Raw genomic sequence first — 23899 nt, 5'->3', positions numbered from 1 at the left:
TCTATCGCCCAGACAAACCTGTAGGAGATACTAAAAAAAAAAAAACAAGCTAGTTATTAAAAGAATATGTTAGAACAACTTAATATTAAACGAGCAGAGTTAAAAATATAGGTACTGACAGTCATCTTGTTTGAAGCAGTACAGACACTATCAAACCAGTACAGAAATACACTATTTAACAAACCAGTACAGTCGTACACTATATTTAACAATCAAGTTCAGCCATACACTAAATAACAATCAAGTACAGTCATATACTTTTTAACAATCCAGTACCATCGTAGACTATTTAACAATCAGGTATAGTCATACACTATTTAACAAGCCAGTACAATCATTAGTGATGGGAATCGGTAAGAATTTCTTAATCGATGATTGGGCTACTGTAACTAACTAATTATCAATTATAATCGGACATTTACCATGTTTACAAAGTCTGTCAATTTAGTTTATTAAATGGTAAGAATGGGTGAATAACTACTTTTCTGTGGTAGTCCAGCTGGTTCTTCGTTCATTTTGTAGAATCCAAGTACGTCCATATCGGGGAATGAGCATTGTTACCAGGGTTTGAATATTATTGTCTGTTTGTCTGTGCCATTACGATACACAAATAAGTTAATAGATAAGTCGCGGCAGTAATGTTTGGCTTAAAAACTATTACGCTTGTAAAATAAAAAAAAATAACCCGATTAATCGGAATAAAAAAAAAATTGTAATCGAGCGCTTGATTATGCCAGCAATCGACTGATTTTCGATTATAATCGATGATTGGAACACCAATAACAATCATACACTATTTAATAAACCAGTACAGTCATACACTACTTAACAAACTAGTACAATCATACACTATTTAACAAACTAGTACAGTCATACACTACTTAACAAACTAGTACAATCATACACTATTTAACAAACTAGTACAGTCATACACTATTTAACAAACTAGTACAGTCATACACTATTTTACAAACTAGTACAGTCATAAACTATTTTACAAACTAGTACAGTCATACACTATTTTACAAACTAGTACAATCATACACTATTTTACAAACTAGTACAGTCATACACTATTTTACAAACTAGGACAGTCATACACTATTTAACAAACTAGTACAGTCATACACTATTGAACAAACTAGCAATAAGCAAACATATCAAGCAAAAAAAGGTTTAATTATGATATTTTTGCATGTTAATGCAGCATTACACAAGAAAAAATAATAGAGATTTTCTTTTCATTCTGTTTGCCAGTCACAACAGTGACAAAGAGTCGTGGTTTTAAGAGGAAACATTGCAGACTTGCTATTCCCTATTGCCACCTTTAGAAAAAAAAATGTTTCTCATAAGGGTGATTAAAAGAAAATAATAACGATCTAACGTTTCATATTTCGCCTGTATGTAATATTATTCCCACTTTTGAGCTTTCCTAATTAGATGTGACATACATATCATGTGATCATATATTTTTATATAAAACAGTCCAGGGAATAATTTTCGGCGCGAAGATCACGTAAGAGAGTAACAAGCAATTTCTAAGGTAAATATTTTGCTATAGCAAAAATTCTATGCTACTTTAATATTGAATATTCACCATTTTTATTCGTTTTCCCTAAAAACAGGTTCTTGGTTTGGCTATTCACAACTTAAATTTCCTCCTTAACCCTCCTAAACGCACATATATAGGTTAGTTGATTACTCTTTCAAATCTTTCAAAATTTACCACATGGATAGAGATGAATTTATATTCAAGAAAAGAATTCAATTCCTTTTCTAAAACTTGATGTAAAGCAATAAGTTTTCTTTTTGTTTTGGTTTTTTGTTTTTTTTTAAATTGTTTTTTCCTTTTATTTTATTTATTTATTCATTTAGTTTTGTTTATTTGTTTGTTTGTTTGTTTTTTTAAATAATTTTTTTATTTTTATTTTTTGTTTTGTTGTTTGTTTGTTTTTGTTTTTGTTTTTTTTTTGTTTGTTTGTTATGTTGGTTGGTTTTTTTTTTATGTTGAAGCGATCAGTTTCTTTGTTGTTTTTTTTTTCTTGTTTTGTTTTATATTTGTAATTTTTTTTGCTTTGTTTTTTTTTTAAGATATATATATATATATATATATATATATATATATATATATATATATATATATATATATGATTGCGCCCATGGGAAAAGGGCCCTTATGGCAGTTTTTACACATTTTAAGGTTTTCATGGATATTAATAGAGCAAGGTTAGAAGTTGCCAAATCTGAATTTTTATGGCCCTACGTCAACTCTAAGTAGGTTTTTTCTTCATTTATATCAATGATACTTTAACAGGTAAACAATGACGTCATGTTACTTTCGCACCAACGTCAAAAGTTTTCAGAGTGAACTTGACTTTCACTTTGCATTGTAATGTTACTACGGTAATAAACGTATGTTATTGAGTATTTCCAGAAACATTTTTGAGTCATTGTCTCTTTTAATAATCATATAATATGATAATAAATAGTTGTATTAACTATTATCCATCATGCAGTGGTGTATAGAATTATGAGTGTTTGTTCGTTTGTTTGTTTTACATTTCACTATGCTGGAATGTCAGGAAAACCCGAGAAGCAAGCGGCTTCTGTTCAATATCAATTTATTCTCTCAAAACCAAAGTATTTATCTCGTGTTATAATCGTTTGAGAAACCTGTAGAATTTATTAAAAAATCATCTCATTTTAAGCATGGCTCTCGATAGGACAAGATGTCATTTTTTTTTTGGGGGGGGGGGGGTTGAATCCAGTATAAACGATATCTCTTTCAAAATGTGAAGTTAAAAAATATTTCAAAAAAATTCTCGGGAACAACAATAAAATAGATGCTGCTGGGTGGTGAAAATTTGTTTTTTTTTTTTTTGTTTTCTAAATATAATTAGACAGAAAATTTGTGAAATGTAGTGAGTTACTGTATACGCTGTACAACAATTTAAGGACATTAAGTTGATACACTGCTTGTTAAGCAATATTCGATAAAAAAAAATTTCAAACAAAAACTCAGGACTTCTGCCCGCATGTGGTAACAAAACTTCTTTTTTTTAAATTGAAATGATACACATTTTTTCAGTCACAGCAAGGAAAATTTTTAAATAATTAATTTAAGTAAGCAGGTTGATAAATTATAAACAAATGGATGAATTATAATTCACATGCATTTAAAATGAAAGGAACAGATCCAGGATGACCAGTGGTTGGATTGTGTGTGTGTGTGTGGGGGGGGGGGGGGGGGGGTTAAAAGTTAAATGACAGAAACATGCAATACTTGTAGTTAACATGAGTTTAATAGCATACGAGGGTTGTCTATTTTTAAAATCTTCCTACATTTTAGGTGTGCAGTGGGGATGCCTTCCCACCACCAACCCCATAACCTCCAAATACATCATTTGGTTAGGTTTGAAATATTATTGAAATAATTCCTCAATTTATTTTTGCACCTTGAACTTCTCCTTACGTACATGTATTCATGTATGAGCAGGGTCAATTGCAAAACAAACAGCGATCATGAGCTCCACATGCCTGGAAATGGAAACTTAACTGTTATCAAATCTAGTTAATCATGAGAAAAATTGCGTCCTAGAATAACGATTTTCGTTTGATTTTGTAAAATTAAATGGTTTTAGAAGTACATGTATACACTGCGTATTAATAGATATCGGGTATTTTATTGTCATTTCAACAAATTTTATCTGAACTTTGAATGAAATCAATATGTCATTTTTTAAAATTAATATTAAATAGATTTTTCTAAGAAATAAATCATAAATAATTATATATATGTTGTCGTTATGAATCAATGACATGCAGATTAATTAATAGATTTTTTTCCGCTGGGGGGGGGGGGGGGTGTAAAAATTAATTGAAAGTTTTATATATACAGTCAGTTAAATGCGACTGGTTCATAATATTCGTTGACTGGCTGAGTTTTTAAATGACAAATTTTTACGATGTGGCACACATTTAGGTACATGTAAATATTGTTATGTGATGGTGTGTGTAGAACACCCCCCCCCCCCCATTTCTTGCGGCTTCTTTATCGTATGAAATTCTAATGTTATTGTTTTCAAATGTTATTGTATATGAAGTTTTACAATATAAAAATTCCATTCTGGCCCCATGCCAGAGACTTGGATATGCTTATCCTTGTAAAACTTTACAGATAAACTGTAAAGTAGTTAGGTCCCGGTAATATAAAATGACCCTGGCCCTCTTCCCCGGTCTCCTGCACTGCCACAAAAATAAAAAACTTGCAAACATATTCTTAGTCTTTTGTGCAGTATATTTTTAGCATTTAATTTAATTTGTACAATGCATGTTTGAATACAATTTGATCTTAAAAAGATTTATTTCAATAAATCCAAATAACAAAAATCAGCCCGTTTACATAATTCAACGGCAAGTTAAGCAATATCATACTAAACCGATAACTGAGATTATTATTTCAATAAGAAAACGAGTTTTAGATTGATAATAGAACTGTAATGACATACAATGCTGAGATTCTATGAATGATAAGCATTATATATATTTGACTTGTAAGTGACTTAAAACTGCAGATAAAGCTAAAACCTTTGAACTTTTTTATGCACCACACGTACGAGTACCAAGGGATAGAGATTTCTTTTCATAATACGATATTGTTGTGTTTTGAAAATTCGCCCTTTCATTAAAGTTTCACATTTCACATTGTATTAATAAACTGGATTTAATGTAACATCTCTCTCTCTCTCTTTCTCTCTCCCTCTCTCACACACACATCAGGTATACATACATGTAAACTTTTTTTTTAAGCTAGAACAATTAGAACAATTTTATTTCATTCGGTAGTTTTTGTTTGTTTTCAAGTACTTATATCGGAAGTGGCCACAACAAAAATAAGACGAAACAATTTTTTTTAAATTTCATTTTATTTTATTTAAATTCATGATCATTATTACTGAAAAAAAAAATAAAATTCAAGTTATTTTTAAAAATAATTTCATGTTGAAATAGATGCACATGTAACAAATTTAAAAAATAAATGAAAGTCTGTTCAATGTAGCATCTTTTCTTATTCTATATTTTTTTTCCTCTTTCACTTTGACAGCAGCTAGTTCCATGAGCTTTCAAAAATACGTTTAAAGAAAATATAAATATAATACTTACAATTAAAACGTTTTTTAACTGATGATAAGTAAGATTTTTAAAAATATTTTTTATACTACGGGAGCAAATTTGTATGAGTATGTTGATTTTGAATGGTGTTAAAAAAAAAAAAAAGAAAGTCCCTCTCTGGTACCTCTCTAGTATCTCGCTTGTCAGAGTTACCTCTCTTGTTTTTATTTATAGTTCTTAAAAATAATATCACGTCTGTCATTCGTTGCTAGATTTGTGAAAACTTAAAAGAATACTTTTCTTTTCTGTTGGAGGAAGTGTGATCAGTTTCAATTTTTTGGAAATTAAAACATTATACATCAAAAATTTATGCACGATGTACCAATGCTTCAATGTTTACATGATCGATGTGTTGAGACTGGTGGGGCGGATCTTATACAGGAAAACGATTTCCTCTGCAATATTTTGATAATATACACGTGTCTAACAAATAACTTCAATTTGTCTATATATCAAAATCGCATTCGTTCATCCACATTCAATTATCCAGAAAATCACCTTGTCTGAAGCTTCTATACATGTATAATACACAGCCCAGATATCAGAGACGTATAAAGCTACAATATAACATGTAGTAAAGAAACGGGTCTCGAATAAAAATCTAAATATTTTAATTAATATCAGTGGACTAGAAGATCAAGACGTGAATTAAAGATATAAATAAAAATAAATAATTATTTCAATGTTGAGAACAACGACAAAAGTGAGCTAGACGTGTCAAAACGTAAAACACGTGGATAAAAAAATCTGCGTCGACGCTCACCGTCTGCAACGTCATATCTTTATGACGTTATTTCTCTGTTTTAACAAAATTGCCATAAGGCCCTTTTGTCATGGGCGCAATCATATATATATATATATATATATATATATATATATATATATATATATATATATATATATATATATATATATATATATATATATATATATATATATCCAAAATTGAAATAAAGTCTCAGTAATCGGATTACAATATTAAACAAATATAAAAAGAAAACACAAGAATCCTCCGTAAAGCTTTAGCGCTTTCATTAAAAATCTTCAGAAGCTTTACATTACAAAAATGTATACAACGGTAACATAGTAACAATGATTATGACGTTAAACTAAGCGGAACGTTTAATGTCTATATTGTGACGTCATAGATAAAATACTGCAATGATGATGAAAAAGTTCGGGAAAATCATAGGTAGTTTATAAGAGACTATTAAGTTTTGGCTTTAGAATACAAATAAAATGTTTTTCTTTTTCCCGTCTCTGGATATCACTGGCACATCTGAGTTTATAAAAAGGGAAAATGTTAAATCGTTTTTTTCCACAAGTTTCCAGGTGTGCACTTAACTGGATTTGTCTATATTCAGGTGTACTGATGTGTTGCTTATGTACACGTACACGGGCACGGAGACTGTTGCCAGTTTCACTGGTTTAGTAGATCGTAAAACTCCGATAATTTGTCGACATCATCATCCCATAAGATAAAACAGTCGTCTAAAAATCTTTTCCATTTAGACTGTATATTATTTGCAGATTCTATTCCCCACAACGAACATAATTGTTCATGTAACTTATGTTCTAAATAACCTAAGGTTAATGTTGCATAGGTAGGTGCGACTTTCGTCCCCATTGCAGTTCCCTTAGTTTGAAGGTAATGATGGTCAGAAAAAGCAAATGAATTGTTTTCTAGAACTAATTTAAGTGCTTCTAAAATAAAATTCTGTTGGAATCTGTCATTTAGATATACTGATATATGATGTCGACAAATTATCGGAGTTTTACGATCTACTAAACCAAATGAACTCGGATATCAAATTCACGATGGAAACAGATGATACGCAAATGCCATTTCTCGATGTTCTTATATCAAAAGATAATACCAGGTTAAATACGGATATATACTATAAGCCGACAGATACACACCAATATCTGCATTTCGGATCGTGCCATCCCCACCATACTAAAACGGTTATACCATATAATCTCGCAAGAAGGATCTGTACCATTGTGAGCAATATTAATACGAGGGATATCCGTTTGGAGGAATTAAAATTGTATTTATTGAGCCAAAAATACCCAGAGCAACTGGTAGATAATAGTATTATGAAAGCCAAGGAGTGTGATAGAACACAATTACTTTCAAACACACGACGTGCGAAGGACGGAGAAACTATACCCTTTGTTCACACGTACAATCCGAGAAATAAAAACATCAATTCAATTGTTTATGAATTAAATAGCTTACTTAGAGAGGATGAACAAACGAAAACTACATACAAAAACTGTCGTTTTATCAGCAGTAAACGTCAGCCCAAAAACCTTAAGAGAATACTTTGTTCCTCCCAATTCGCTGACCATAATTATACAGTGTCAAAGTGTACGGACCCTCGCTGCGGCACATGTGACTACATTACAGAAGGGACGAGTTATAGTTTTAACGGGCGTGAATTTAAAGTTAATGCCAACATGTCATGTGATACGAAAGATGTCATATACGCCATCATATGTCCTGGATGCAAAGAATATTATATTGGTGAAACTGGCAACAGTCTCCGTGCCCGTGTACGTGTACATAAGCAACACATCAGTACACCTGAATATAGACAAATCCAGTTAAGTGCACACCTGGAAACTTGTGGAAAAAAACGATTTAACATTTTCCCTTTTTATAAACTCAGATGTGCCAGTGATATCCAGAGACGGGAAAAAGAAAAACATTTTATTTGTATTCTAAAGCCAAAACTTAATAGTCTCTTATAAACTACCTATGATTTTCCCGAACTTTTTCATCATCATTGCAGTATTTTATCTATGACGTCACAATATAGACATTAAACGTTCCGCTTAGTTTAACGTCATAATCATTGTTACTATGTTACCGTTGTATACATTTTTGTAATGTAAAGCTTCTGAAGATTTTTAATGAAAGCGCTAAAGCTTTACGGAGGATTCTTGTGTTTTCTTTTTATATTTGTTTAATATATATATATATATATATATATATATATATATATATATATATATATATATATATATATATATATATATATATATATATATATATATATATATATATATATATATATATATAAATTTTTTTCGTTTTTTTCATTATTATGATTTTTTGTGTGTGTTTGGTTTTTCTTTTTGCGTGTTTGTTTGCTTGGTTGTTTTTTTTTCGTTAAAGAGCTTGTTTGATATACGTATTTTTAAAATGATTTCTGGGGCTCTGCCTTTAGTAGAAATATCCATGAAGACATTTCATATTACATGTTGACTGCTTTTTAGATATAAACGTTTGCCCTCCCCCTTTTTAAGTCAGAACATCCTTCTACTCCTCTAAATCCATAAACTGTCAGAACTTTCTATTGGTTCTTACGTTTTGTAAATTCTTTATGTACATGAAAAGTTCATCCGGAGAAGGCTTTGCGTTAAAAAAAATATAGGTAAACTTTCAAAAAAATTCTTTTACATTCAAGCATTTAATCTGTGTAAACAATCGCTTTAATTGTATTTATATTGCTATGTTTTTAGACAAAGTATGGGGATTGTTGGCTATTTTCTGCCTATGTTGATTTGTGCAGCAATTCCTGTGCAGTCCTTGTCCAGAAATGCTGGTAAGCTGTCCTTCATGTTTTCCAATTGCTCATGTATATTAACTGTTTTTTCTTCAGTCTTTTTTTTTGCGTGGTTATTATTCTAGAAAACTAAATATATTAGTAAAAATATGTGTAAATGATGGAATTGTTTTCCGAAATGAGCCTACATGTATGGAAAGAGTTTAATATAAACTATATGGTACAAGTGATTTTCTTTCAGAAACTGCACTTTGTCAGACACAAGAGATGCAAGGACTATGCGCTTTGTCTGGGAAATGGAGAAATCAGCTACAGTCAGAAATTACAATAACCTGTAAAAAAGGAACCATACAAGGTCTATATGACAGCACAGTGGGAAATGGAGCGTACGACCTTGTAGGAAAATATCTGCAGGTAAATGAAACGGATTATATCGTGGGATGGTCAGTTGCCTATAAAAATCAGCACCGTGATGCCAGATCTACTGCAAGTTGGACCGGGGTATTCTACGCCGCTGAAGATATAATCAAGACTCAGTGGATAAGAGCAGCATTCAAAAATCCAGAAGATTATTGGTCTACCTTTACAACCAATCAAGACACATTCAGCAGGGTACAATCCCATCCTTGTTTGCACAACAATAGGAACTGATACATGCAATATTACGGTATACTTCCCTCAACAAGGAATGATAACTCTTGACATTAGCAATTCCTTTGGCTTACAATTTACTGAGTAACTTAGAATTGAAATTAATTTTGTATCAATAATAATAATTTTATGGTTTAACAAGCTAATTCAGAGAATTTGTGTCCCCCGCTTAAGGGAAAAAAGAAGAGCATGTGCAGATCTAAGAGGGGGGTCAGACACCCCCCCCCCCCCTTCCTAGACTTGCAGAATTATGAAATGTATACATGTATGCTGAAGCAAATAAAAAATGCCAATATGGATATATAGATTTGATTGCTTATTCTTTAATATATGTACAGAAAATTCTTTCTATATAAAATATTCATCACACTGTAATAATGATTTTATGAGAAGTTTATACATGCCAGACGTCAGAACTTCTTCATTTTATATGTTGAATACTATCATTTAGTAAATCGGATAAAAAAATATACGGGATCGTCCGGGATTTGAGCCCTGGACCTATCATATGAAAAGCAAGAATCATACCCCTAGACAAACGAGACGCTTGCTTATATAGCAAATTAAATGCAAACATTAGGTCACATATACATGTTCACGTTCAAGATTGTCAAAATTTTACACACCACATGGTGTCTAATTTAGCCTTTATTAAACAGTTCTAAAATATGTAATTAGAATATAAAGTCCGCCGACAAACTGTATTACATGTAATAACTCTCCACATGCTCCTGTGCTTAAAATAGTGCCATGCGACTTTTAATACAATTAAAAAAAAACGGGGCGGGACACTTTAAGAGGGGCGAGAGAGGCCATAGGGAGTTATGGTATAAAAATTTCATTGCAAAAGCTCGAGAGCTTCTTGAGATATCGCCTGGAAACGAAAGTGTTAAAACAGACAGAAATCATGAATTTATGAACTTGACCTTTGACCTTTTGACCTCAAAATCAATAGGGTTCTTCTTTAGGCCATAGGGAGTTGTTATGTAAAATTTCATTGCAAAACCTCAAAGGCTTCTCGATATATCCCGCGGAAACGAAAGTGTTAGAAACAGACAGAAATACAGACGGACGGACAGCTAGAGGGACGGACAGACAGACCGAAATTAATATCCTCCACTTTCAGTGAAAGCGGGGAACAAAAATGAATTGTAATATTTTTCAACACCTGAAAGCGCTCTTGTTAAAAAAAATTGCAAGTGCTGCTCACAATCCTTCTCGTTTTGTTTGAAATCGAATCGTTTTAAAGTGTGCCTTTTCTGTTAGTGTTAACGTTCATTTAAAGATTATTTAACTGTAGGTGAGATGCAATACATTGTAAAAGTGCAGGATGTTTTTTTACACTATTTATTTTATAAAATTGTTTATTTTTATTTTTTTGCAAAGAACTATTAGGTGCTTCAAAGCACTATAAATTATTTTAAGCAGAAAAGACAAACGCCGGGTGAAGTGATCCCTAAGTGTCGCTCTGTTCTGCAGGCACTACAACAACAAATTAAGAAACAAATTAAAGTACGCACGCACAAACAAAGGTCTTTCATAATAGTTGAGACACTTGTAGGCACTTTACAATTATTATGTTTTGACTCGTTACAACAGGAACTTTTAGGACAAATAAAAAAATCGCTGAATTTTTTTGCTTATTGTACTAGTATTTGAGGGCCGAGTGATTGGCCTAGCAATTGATTTTCAATAAAACAATATTATCATGCATTCACTGTAAGCACCAAAATATTTACTACAGGGCTTGAAAACGACATGTCTCTGATTTGGATGAAAATTAGATCAAAGATGTGTCTTGGAAAGAAACTACCAAATATGGTGTCAAAAGTTCCACACGTGCACCCGGTTGCCATGGAGACAGATCCATTGAATTTGGCCATTTTTGACCAAATGAAAACATGAAAATTGAGGAGCTATAAATTAACGCATTTTTATCCTTATGTAGAACACACAAACATAAATTATTGTATCATAAGATAAAATAAACTTGTAAGGAATACAATGCATATAATCGTTTTTATCTAGAAATATTTCCATTGTAGGAAAAATGTCGTGCAAAATGAGAAGGTTTCTGAAAAATGTGCAAAATGGAAGCTTTAATTTTTTTTAAAGAAATTTAAGGCTAAATAAAAAAAATTTATCTATGGAAAATTTCCAAATCGTATATGTGTTTTCATTCTTCAGGATCAGTAGTCTCATCTCATGAAAAATCTCAGTGGGATCTCAAGACCAGTTTTAGTAAAATACGATATGTTTTAGAAAAATGTAAAAATTCAAATTTTGGCAGAGGCTTAGAGGGCATTGCTGGATAATAAGGAAATATTCTGTAAAAAATCAGTATGTTAATGGCAGAAGCTGGACACCATTTATTGGCATGCACCATATTTGAAGAGGGTCCCCATTTCTTTTTATAGCTCAAAACACCTAAATATAGATAGGTTTCGGCATATGAGGAAAAATAACAATTTTCTATCATTTAAAAGCTTCATAGAAAAAGCATTTACGAATATACTACTCTCTACAATGAAATATGGAGAAAACGAACAGTATTCAAACTCTTAGTCCATTTAAACAATAATTAGCGGAAGCAGAGCAAACACGGACCTCAAAAAACACCAGAGGCGGGATCAGGTGCCATGGAGAGGAGTAAGCATCCCCTGTCGACCGGTCACACCCGCCGTGTGCTCCTTGCAATGATCGGGTAAACAGGAAAATCCGTAGAAAGTTCAGTATGTAAATAATGGCCTTAGAAAGTTCAGTGTGTAAATAATGGCCTTACAATTAGTATGAAAAACGTCAGTCAGCATTTGACCTATCGATAGATTGTATTTGCTGATAAGGTCATTGTATCGACCATAGAACTTACGAAATGATGACTTCAGACAAGACTGTTGGTATCCTTGTTTCATCAACTTGTTGGTACATGTAAGTGTCTTGCTTAGTTTTAAAAATTGACCGTACGTAGAACATGCTCTTGCGTATCGAATCAATTGGGAGACAAACCCCATATGCAGGTAATAAGGGTATATTGCTACATAAGTAAGGGAAGTTGACGATAGAAAAGTTGAAATCACGTTTATCATAAAGTTTTCGTGTTAGGATACCATTAATGTCTTTTTCTAGTAAAACATCCGCATATGAAACAGGTATGTCAGACTCTATGGTGTCTTTTATTTCAAGTTCACTAGGATATATCGAATCAGGGATTTGATTTCGTGGGTGAAGGATAGAATTTTTACTTTTGTATAGAATTTTAACATTTCGTACGGGACAAATATGTGGGTCTCTTCAACCCACTAAATGAACGAAAATTAAATCTACATGAAAAATAAGTGATTTCACATTAGGCCATATATACATTTTAGTTTGTTTCTGTATTTGCATGTAGTTTAAGACAAGTGTAACTTTAAAAAAAAAAAAGGAGAGTTCATTCCTATCATTGTGTGTTGAATGTATAACCACTTATTCTTGTTAAGGAGCAGTACATTTGCAACTAATTTTTCTACAAAGCTTCGTTTTGGTTGAAAATTATCATTTTCCCCCAAATGCTAAAAGATATTTGATTTCGGGTGTTAGTTGCTATGAATAGAAATGGAGACCCTCATTGATTATTGTGCAGTTGAGCTAATAGATACTAGTATTTGTCAATCACATTATGCATGTTTATAACAGTTTGCGAATTTTCCATCTGCAATGTTTCAAATAGTGCGAGCATCTGCATGTTTTTTTTTAATAATTTGCAATGTCTATTTTCAGCTCACCTGAGCTTAAAGCTCAAATGAGCTTTTCTGATCACATTTTGTCTGGCGTCTGTCTGTCTTTTCACATTTTCGACTTCTTCTCCAGAACCACTGAGCCAGTTGAACCAAACTTGCCACATAGCATCATTGGATGAAGGGGATTCAACTTTGTGAAAATTTGGTGTCAGAAAAGTGAAAACTTACGCGAAACCTTCATTACATAGTGTTAATTCATGTTTGTTCAAATCATGATAGATTGGGGTAGAGTGGAGTTTCAAAAGGGGGTCAAACTTTTACATATAAATATATAGAAGAAAAAAATCTGCTGATCAAGAATGGCAAGGCCATATTGACCCAGATGAACGTTGTGACCCATGGGCATCTTGTTTAGACAATTGTTGCTGTAAAAAAAAAGATTGAGAGCCCCCCCCCCCCCCCATCACCCATTAATTTGTGGTGTTGTATGACCACATGTTCTTGTTGATAACATACTGTGGAGAGCAGTAAATCTATTTTCTATTAAGGTACTGATTGGTGGAAAATTGCCATTTTTCCTCATATCCAGAGACCTATCTATTTTTGGGTATATGTTACTTTAAATAGAAATGGAAACCTCCACTGATTATTCTGCATCTCAGTTAATTTTGACTAGTACTTGTCAGCCACATTATGTTTATAACAATAAGTCTGCAAATTTTCCATCGGTAATGTCTGAAAGAGTGCAAGATTTACAATTCCCCGATAATTTTCGATATTCCCATATTTAGACAATTGTTGCTATAAAAAGAAATGAGAGCCCATCATCAGTATTGTTTGAATTATTCACGCCTACTTGTTCTTGTTGGTGACATATTGTGGAAAGTAGAATATTTGTAAATACTTTTTTTTCTATGAATCTTCTAAATGATAGAAAAATGTCATTTTTCCTCATATCCTGAGATGTATCTATTTTTAGAAGTTCGATACTATAAATAGAAATGGGAACCCCCTTCAAATATGGCGCATGACAAATAATGATGTCCAGCTCCTGTCATTAACATAATGGCTTTAAAAATATATTTCCTAATTACCCAGCAATGGCCTCTAATCCTCTGCCAAAATGTCAAGTTTTACATTTTCTAAAACATATCTATTTATAGATATATATTACTAAAAATGGTCTTGAGATCCCACTGAGATTTTTTCATGAGATGAGACTACTGATCCTGAAGAATGAAAACACAAATAAGATTAAATTTTGGAAATTTTTCGTAGATAATTTTTTTTTTTTATTTAGCCTTAAATATCTCAAAAAAATACTAGATTTTCCATTTTTAAGATTTCAGAAACCCTGTCATTTTCCACGACTTTTTTCCTACAGCGGGAATATTTCTAGAAAAAAAATGATTATATGTCCAGTATATCTTAAACGTTCATATTATCTTATGATACAATGATTCATGTTTGAGTGTATTACATATAGATAAAAATGCATTTACAGTTCCTCAATTTTCATGTTTTCATTTAGTCAAAAATGGCCAAATTCAATGGATCCGTCTCCATGGCAACTGGGTGCACGTGTGGAACATCTGACACCATATTTGGTAATTTCTTGCCAAGACACCATTTGGTCCAAATTTCATATCCAAATCGTGCCGTTCCCAAGAGTTTTTGGTGCTTAGAAAATGCATGTTATATATCGAGATTTTTACTTGAAATAGATTGTACAAACATAATTTTACATATCCAATTTGCCTGAGAAAGGAACATTGCATAAAGAAGATCCCGAGGGAAATGGTCATGATACATGCATATGGCTGTAGGAAGTGAATAGGATATAAAGTTAATAATATCTGAAAAGACGAAATTCATTGTCTGTAAATACTTTCACAACATCATTATGCTCGACAGCAACAGTAGTTAGGGCCACAACCTGTTTGCGAACATCCATTTTTATATTTGTGCATTGCCATCCCTGCTCTGCCTTTGTCCTCAGGTTTCAGAGCTATGCGTTTTTGGTATATATGATATGATCCAAAGCAGGCAGCCCTATGAGAAAATTGAATGAATAAATTAGTATGCTTGTACATATGCCTACTGTAGAATTTGATGTTTCATATTTACATATTCCGCGTTTTTTCTCTCTAAAAAGACAACATGCATCAAAAATATTAGTCCCTTGTAAACGTAACATTCCAACAATATATAGCATGATAACTATTTGCATGTATGTACACCTATGTCACAGTGCAGAGTACATAATTATAATCATTCAATGGGCCTCAAGGGCATACTGAATGTACAAGTCTGTATCTTTCATCAATTCATTTTCTGAGAGAGAGAGAGAAGTTAACAAAGGCGCAATCTATGTATCTAAAAATTGACAATTGAATATATAAAAAAAATGTTTTACTCTTGTATTTTGAAATTAAAGTTCTTTATTTTTAAAACTGCAAATGATTTAATTCAAAGAACTGGAACTACAATTAAATTACTTACTTTACAGATCCCTGATTCCCATAGATATTTCTCATGCTGGTAGTTCCACTGTTACATATTGTATCACAAGATAATTTGTTCTCACCACAATCTCTTCGAATAGCAGCTACAAAGTGACCTTCAGGTGCAGTACCAGCACAGGAAGCTTGTGCAATGGCATCAGTATCAAATGCTTAAATATGAGAAAAAACTTCTATATATAACTAGCTAGAATAGCAAAAAGGAGCACACGGCGGGTGTTACCGGTCGGCAGGGGATGCTCACTCCTCCATGACATGCACCTGATCCCACCTCGGATGTCTTAGAGGTCCGTGTTTGCTCTGCTCCTATTTTGTAATGTTTAATGGACTTTTGAGCTCGAATACTGTTCGTTATCTCCACATATTTCATCTAGATAAATAATTTCTTTCCACATTGTAACCTGCAGCTGTTGGTGCCCTGTCCAGAGCAATAGCAAGACGTTTTTATGTGGATATCTGATCGTAAACGTATGGGTTTTGCTTGATTTTCCTTGTCATTAAATTAATTTCTTTAAAATGTATTTATATCTAAATTGGACCTTGAGTAATTGTTGCAAACATTTCCAAGTAAATCATGCTAAAAAATTATTTTAAAAATAAACTATAAATCAATCTAGCTTGTAAATTTAACACACATGATATTCAGAGTGATTATAGCAGCTCCAGTATTAAAAGGATAGAATATGTTGGGTTTTTTTTAATTCTACATTTTATAATTTGCACCACAAGAATCTCTCCAAATCAGTCGCTATGACGAGGAAGTACATGTACTTAGATATTTTTGCCAGAATCAAATTTAATGTGTTTATACCAATCTGATCCAAAACCTCTCTGGTACTGTTAGTTAGAGTTTCCTCTGCCGCTTTCATTCTTTTTTCCAGGTTCTTTTCCATATTTAAAAACATATGGTGGGCTTTTCCTTTTTCTGAATAATCAAACATCTTCAAATGTAACGCAAGGATTTCGTCTTTGTGTGCAAGTTTTATGGAATTCACTTCATGTCGAAATTCTAAATATAAATCATTAATTCTTTTTTCCTGTAGATAGAAAAAGCCTGCAACAAACGCAACACCAACTGCAACAAGACAATCCTTCATATTCCAAGACATACCCAGATAGCAAGACTACATCGGGCCAACGTTGGTTGATGGTTGGTAGGTTGGTATAGTGTTGGCGTTGGGCGGTGAATGTTGGCCCAACATTGGCCCAACGGATGTTATGTTGGCGTGAAAGCTGGTCCATCGGTGTTGGGTATGCGATGTTGGGCCAATGTTGGTCCATTGTAGTAAATGTTGGCATGAAACATGTCCATTATATGTTGGGTATTTGATGTTGGCCCAACGTAGGTCCAACCAAGTAGATGTTGGCTTAAAACAAAGCAACTGTGTGTTGGGATGTAATGTTGGCCCAACATAGGGCCAACCAAGTAATGTTGGCATGAAACACATGAAATGTGTGTTGGGCATGTAATGTTGGTCCAAAGTTGGCCCAACGTAGTAAATTTTGATTATAATGATGTATTGATATGGCTTTCAACGTTGGCCATGCAAGCGTTGGTTCAACGGAGTGAATATTGGGATAAAATCAACTTTCATTAACATACATGTTGTTAATCTGTTAATTACACATATTAAGTTTGTATCTTTTAGAACCAATTAAGCTTCTTTCAATAGAGACATCTCATTTTTCATTAAAATATTATGAACAATGGATTATCTTAATAGCCCATTTATCAATAATTTACAGTGTATGTGTTAATAAAAATGAAAAAATTATTCCAGAACCTAATTTATGAAAATAAGATTTTTAATACTGATTTATGTTTGTAATTTGTGTCCGAGACCATTGCAAATACATGTAGAAGTTTTAATTATTCTGCACAGTATATAATTTTGTAGATTCTATATTTAGCATCATGGAACTTAAAGTGCTGAATTTTAGAGCTCCAAATAATTAGGTCAGTGGTGAAATCCACTGGCTCAGCAGGTAACTGGCCGGTTTCCTAGGAAACAGGCATCCTAATCAGCTCTGTTTCGTAAACTCGGAGTGGTCACATTTGATCACTTGCAACACTTGAACAAAGCATATACATGTGCGTGTCCGTTTTGAATCGCACGAGAGAGAAAATGGATTGTTTTAGCCCTTGAAATGTAAGTATAGTCGTTTTAGGTGTGATTGATAGAATTTTATCTCTGTGAAAGTTTTAACTTGAGCATAGTTTGTAAAATTGAACAAGTTATTCAAGAATTGCAATTTTCAAAATATGCATGTATATTTACTAGTAATCTCTTTAAGTTATAACTTATAAGTAGTAAGTGACATCATTTTTGAACGGATTAAACCGATATATTTTCATATCATTTATAGCATCTGGTGGGGAGAAAACCCTTTGTGTTACAAGACCATTGATGTTTGGAATGTAATGGACAGTGAGTGATTTATCTTAATTATCAGTGTGAGAGACATGGATTTTACAGACAAAGAAACAATAACATGAACAGGAAAAAGGAGTGAGTGGTTCAGAAGTAATATGGGCAGGAGAACATTCCAAAGTTTCACAAATTTGAACACTGGGACTCTTATTCTAGAGGAATATTATATAGTGACTGAAGTGATATGGGATAGACTTAAGAAAACATTAAACTACTTTATTTCCCTCTGTTGATTTCATTCCATAGGAGTGACAAAAAAATAGAACATTTGTTTGAGGAACAAGATAATTTATCATGCAGGATTTATTCAATCAATTGTGTTTTACTCGTAATTATGGAAATAAAAAGGTTACGGGAATTCATATTGTTGAACTAAAATAATTCAATCGCCGATCATTTGCCAACATGTTTATAGAACGTAGGGCCAACGTTGGTCCAACATTCATTCTTAGCTTTAAAAAAACATTGAACCAACATTGGGCCAACAGGAAGTTAAACGTTGGGTCATTGTTGGGCCAATGCCAGATAACCAACCATCGAATGTTGGCCCAACGTCGAGCCAACATGTTGGTTGAACGTAGGGTCGATGAGCAAGATGATGTTGGGCCAACGCATAAAACTGACAGAGGGCCAACGCAATTTTCACCGTTGGGCTTGCGTTGGCCCAACGTAAGCTTGCTATCTGGGTATTACCTTAGAACAAAGAACAATCAGTGTATCTGACAGACTTTAACAGAACTAATCTTGAAAAATTAAATCCCAAACCATGTATACGTGTGCATGTTTTCGAAAGTTTATACCCATATATGCTCGCATGGATTGAAAATTTAATTCTACTTTCGATTTAAGGCCTCAATAACATGTTCATGCTTGGTTGCGTTAATCTTTAAACACCAAATATTGATTGCAAAATTCCAAACCGAGGAGATTACATGCATGGATATAATTAATGTAAAGGGTCATAATATTTTCCTCTATATTCTGACAGAAAGTCTAGTAATATTTGAATCTTCACCTGGATCCCATTTTACAGAAGAAAAAAAACTTCCCAGATAGCAAACTAACATTGGACCAACGTCATCAGTTACATTGGGCCAATGTAAGTTTGCTCATCGGCCCAATGTTGGTCCGATATTTCTTTTTCAGCCAAGTATATGAAAGTTATTGTAAAAAGTCACCAAATTGTGAAATTTGAAAAAAATTGACCATCTAGGTTGGTCTAGGAATTATTACAAAGTTTATTTTTTCAATGCACAATACCACTAAAATCGCCATATTGCGGTATAAATATATATCGGTGCAGATGAATTATATTTTGGTAAAAAATAGCAATGTTTAGATTGCTAGTATGTTTCTTTTGATGTTCTAAGGCACTTGGAAATTTTCTCGTTTTGAATCATTGTTCGTATACCTCAAAATAGTTTTATACAATCGAATGTGATTTAATTTTACCTATATAATTTATAGGTCAAGCTTTTATGTTAAATTTCATTGTGAATTCTTTAACATGCTGCGCCTCGGGAAATTGTTTCTCCACAATTTTTTACCTCCAGTAACACACGTAATTATTTCCACTGGCGTTCATAAAATTTGTGTATTTCGACACAGAATGTTAAGAACACGTAATGTGAATATATTTTCATATATATGTTTACATATTGACAAATTCTTGAAACATCCGGAAATGTAATTCAAAAGTTAATATTTCAAAAAAGTACTTTTTTTATTTATTTATATATTTATTTATTTTTTTTTTAACATTTTGCGTTATTACATTCTGCGTCGACCTTGAAGCAAAATGTAATAACGCAAAATCTAATAAGTCCCAAAAGTAAAGAATTACATTTTGGTTATTACATTCTGCGTTGATCTCGATGCGAAAATGTTATATCGCAAAAGGTGATAATATCTGTATATTACATTTTGCATTGTTATTATATTTTGTGTTGTAACAATAAGCTTATCGAATCAACTGCTGATCTCATCAATTCAAACGTTTAAATGATATACAATAATTGATGTAAGGTTGTAGCAATTCCATTACTGCCAGTATTAGTTGAGTTCATGATATTGTCAAATAATTAAAGATACACGTATCTTTGATTTTATTTAAATTGATGCTTTATTTAAGTCCACTGACTGTGTGTATCCAGAGCAGGTAGAGATAAGCGTTTAACTTAGACTTGCACAATTGTATAAAAACTCGGATCCTTGCGAACAAACTTTCACTACTTTATCACAAGTTCCATTGCTTTTTACATGTATAATCCGACATGCAGTCTGTCCTTCTGATATATCCAAGAATAAAATTAATTTAAGTTATACTTCATTTTCTACAAAATGACGGAACTTAAATAATTAGACATCTCTCTTAATCAGGACAATAAGGGATTCACTTCGGAGCACAGAATTAATATTAACTAAATTAATAACTGAAGATTTCTTCTTTTTTTAAAAAAAATATTTGAAGATATCCTAATTCATTTAATGTGCCAACAATTCAACGAAAAATCTCTTCAAATAATTAATTATACACTGTAAATTCAATCCTAAATCATTTCACTCATTACTTTACTTGTTGATAACATTTATTTTATCAACTGAAGAGTGCAAAAATTCAATTTATGCATGCAATGAATAGAGTTATTGCTCTCTTCAACTAATTTAAAGAGATCAGCAATTCATTTATATACCAATCTCTAAATCAATTTCACCACATAGATGAAGTCATTAAATGAATTGATGGGTGCATCAAATGTTTTAGTGAGAGCAATAATGCATGCATCGATTTTCAATTATTTCTTGCATTCTTAATTGCCAGAGAGAGAGATTCATTCTTTACCTCCATATTTTCCTTTCAATGTGTATGCGGAGAGAGAGAGAGAGAGAGAGAGAGAGAGAGAGAGCATTTAAATGCCTTCTGACTCAGGAGTCTACAACCTGGATCAAATTCTTTTCAACTCATCCATTTTGTAATTCAGGAAATAACCACAAAATCAAAATATAATCCAGTTTATTTAGTCAATATTTCTATCTATCAAAGAACAGAAATATATGAAATCAGATCCAAATCATTAACAAACAAAACTACAGTCTACAAGCATTCTAAACCAGCATTAAAACATAAAAACTGTTTATAGCACTTTCTCTTATGTTCACAAAAAAAATGTTAAGTGAAAAATATAATTCATGTAATGAAAGGAAATCTAAACCATTATGAATGACATTAAAAATGATATCAAAAAGCACCTCTGACTGACTTTACTTATGAACTTTTGAAAAGGACAGCTGGAAATTGAATGCATACAAAAAGTGGTTTATATGCATTGTATCACATTCATATGAAAAATTGCACATAATCATGAAAATGCTTTTAGATTAACAGATTTATAAAACTGTTTGATATAAGGCTTTGAGAATGTCCCATTGAAAACTGGAGTAAAAGATATCAATTAAGATCATTAGATGAGATCAGGACAGTGTGCTTCTTGCAAAATGAGTCAATGTATGACATGAAATAATTATGCATGGAATGGCATGAATATCACACTAAATATAAGCTTTAATATTGCAGAATATTATTTTGGTCATTTTTCCAATGTGTCACAACCAGCACTCTATCTCCTGATGAAATACTACATGTACTGCCGCTCAGTGGAAGATATGTATACACTGAAACGAAAGAGAAAAATCATTTTAATGAAATATGGTGTGGTGTTATAAATATAAAATGAAAATATTCTGAATTCAGTGAAAGCAATAAGATATTAACATGACTGGGACCATTAAACATGTATCTTATCCTTTGCAATTTCTTACAGTCATTATACTGTGTACTTGCATGTATCAAGATCTGTAATATGTTTGAAGAGGAGAAAGGGTTTGCTAAATCTGTGGTAAGGGAATAAATATGATAAAGAGAAATTTACAAATAAGCATATTATAGTTTGGAGTTTTCTGTATCTAGTGTATTCATTAAATTAACCCCCCACCTTCATCACACTTTTTGATCCCCCCCCCCAAAAAAAAGAAAATTGGAGAAAGGAGAAATAACTGATAAATCTGATAAATCAATATGTTTCCTTTAAAAGAATATCATCAACCATTTTTTTTTGAAATTGGTATAATTAATTTGCTTGAATTTCATTTTAAATTCTCTATTACATAAGAAATTCATCATTTGATTCTAGACTAGTGATAAAATTCCCTTCTGGTATGCAAAAAGTTCTTCTCCCTAAATGGTGTAAAAGATATACTGAAATTATAGTAAGACATACTGTGATCCCAGCTGTAACTGTTTTATCGGTTCTTTTTCTTCTCTTTCTTAGGTTTTGGTCTGTTGTATTGACTTGGGGTTCCTGACTGAGTTGGCTGCTTCACTTCCTCCTCAGTATCCTATCAATGCGTAATAATAGTGATACACTAAAACTGACTGTTGGGTAAAATAAAGTATTATACACTTATTCCAAATAGTTGAATCTACAGCTATACTTTATAAAACACACTAAAAACAAATACATGACATTTTTGAGAGATCATTTAGTTAATGTTTTATTTCTGACAAGTAAATGTTATATCAGAAATTTGATTTAGTTTTTTTTTTTTTTTAATTATTATTATTTTTTAAGTAAATGTAATAACAGAAATTTGAAGTAAATATTAATAGTATGGTCTGTTCTCCTTAGCTAGCTTAATTGATCTCATCTTTTGCTTGACCCCCTGTATTATATGTATATACTGTTTTATATGTTTATGTAACTCATGTACCATTCACATTGTTTTGAGAGAATATACTAAATTGAATAGAATTATATCATTTTTTTTATTCAGTGGCAAGAGATTAAAATCCATATATTCCTTTAAAGTGCTATTAACTTAATTAAGATATATCATTGATTATCAATAAATTTTGTTTATCAATGGTTAATCCTGGACTGAAAAATATCATAGAAGCCAGTCAAGAACAATTAAGATTTTTAATGATTACTCAAAGGTTTGATCATACTTAACAATGCCTCAATTTCAAACTGAGAATATTTTTTTGTAATCAAAGTATATGTACAGTTTAAAGACATAAAGAAGTTAGCTCAATATGAGGATTGTTCATTTTGTTCTTGTCTTTTCTATTGATTAGTTTACCACGAAAAATTGAAGACTTTTTTTATGAATTATGGATATATTTGTAATATTTATGCAATTTAAAGTGTGACTTCAAAAGTTTTGACATCTCTTGGGAAATATCAGGTAAAATATTGCATAACCAGATTTTTAATAATGTTGTTAATTCCTGTTTTGTGATACATGTCTGCAATTCAATTGTTTAACAATAGTTAGCTAGGAAAAATGATATTGGATTAGTTTCAAAATTATGATGCGAAGCAACTTATCCATTTTATTACATTAACCAGTGTTGACATGGTTAAAGCTGAACCCCTGTTCACAGGGGCTTCATCCCGGAGTGTAAAAAATATTTATTCACAAATAATTATATCTATATGCCAACTACTAAAGCAACACAGTTGGTATCAATCTCCTATGCAGAATTGTTGTTCGTTATTCTCTCAGACATGACACCTCTGCAATACACGAATTTCACATCCGTAAGAGTTATCTCAATCCATGAAACATATTAGTTCTAGAATTAATTAGTAAATGTCTACCTTAATGGACATGCCTGAGCAAAAAAAACTCTTTGAAGAGCCCTGCTCAACATCACGGGCATCTAATTTTAATGAATTAAAATAAACGCACTATTTCTCGTGCTTATCACTGTGATACGCAAGCCAACAGCAGAGGTGAATGTATGAGCCGATGATAGAGTGTGAGTT

General features: G+C 32.1%; 3 protein-coding genes across 3 annotated transcripts in view; 1 reads left to right on the top strand and 2 right to left on the bottom strand.

Annotated features, from left to right (window-relative positions):
- The window catches only part of LOC133195760 (uncharacterized protein K02A2.6-like), a 410189-nt gene that overhangs the window by 181009 nt on the left and 205281 nt on the right, over positions 1-23899 (bottom strand). The gene's annotated exons all lie outside the window — the stretch shown is intronic.
- On the top strand, positions 1525-9697 carry LOC133194686 (streptavidin-V2-like). The gene is made up of 3 exons (XM_061330589.1): positions 1525-1543; positions 8704-8786; positions 8989-9697. The coding sequence occupies exons 2-3, from the start codon at positions 8711-8713 to the stop codon at positions 9396-9398; spliced, it is 486 nt and encodes a 161-aa protein (XP_061186573.1). The 5' UTR covers positions 1525-1543; positions 8704-8710; the 3' UTR covers positions 9399-9697.
- Positions 14434-16742, bottom strand: LOC133194685 (uncharacterized). Its single transcript, XM_061330588.1, has 3 exons — positions 16451-16742; positions 15620-15791; positions 14434-15169 (listed from the first exon to the last, which is right to left on the bottom strand). The coding sequence occupies exons 1-3, from the start codon at positions 16734-16736 to the stop codon at positions 15019-15021; spliced, it is 609 nt and encodes a 202-aa protein (XP_061186572.1). The 5' UTR covers positions 16737-16742; the 3' UTR covers positions 14434-15018.

The sequence above is a fragment of the Saccostrea echinata genome, unplaced genomic scaffold, assembly GCF_033153115.1.
Source record: "Saccostrea echinata isolate AGI-Se365-2 ecotype Australia unplaced genomic scaffold, CSIRO_AGI_Sech_v1 ptg000029l, whole genome shotgun sequence".
Lineage (NCBI taxonomy): Eukaryota > Metazoa > Mollusca > Bivalvia > Ostreida > Ostreidae > Saccostrea > Saccostrea echinata.
This window is presented reverse-complemented; position numbering and strand designations above follow the sequence as displayed.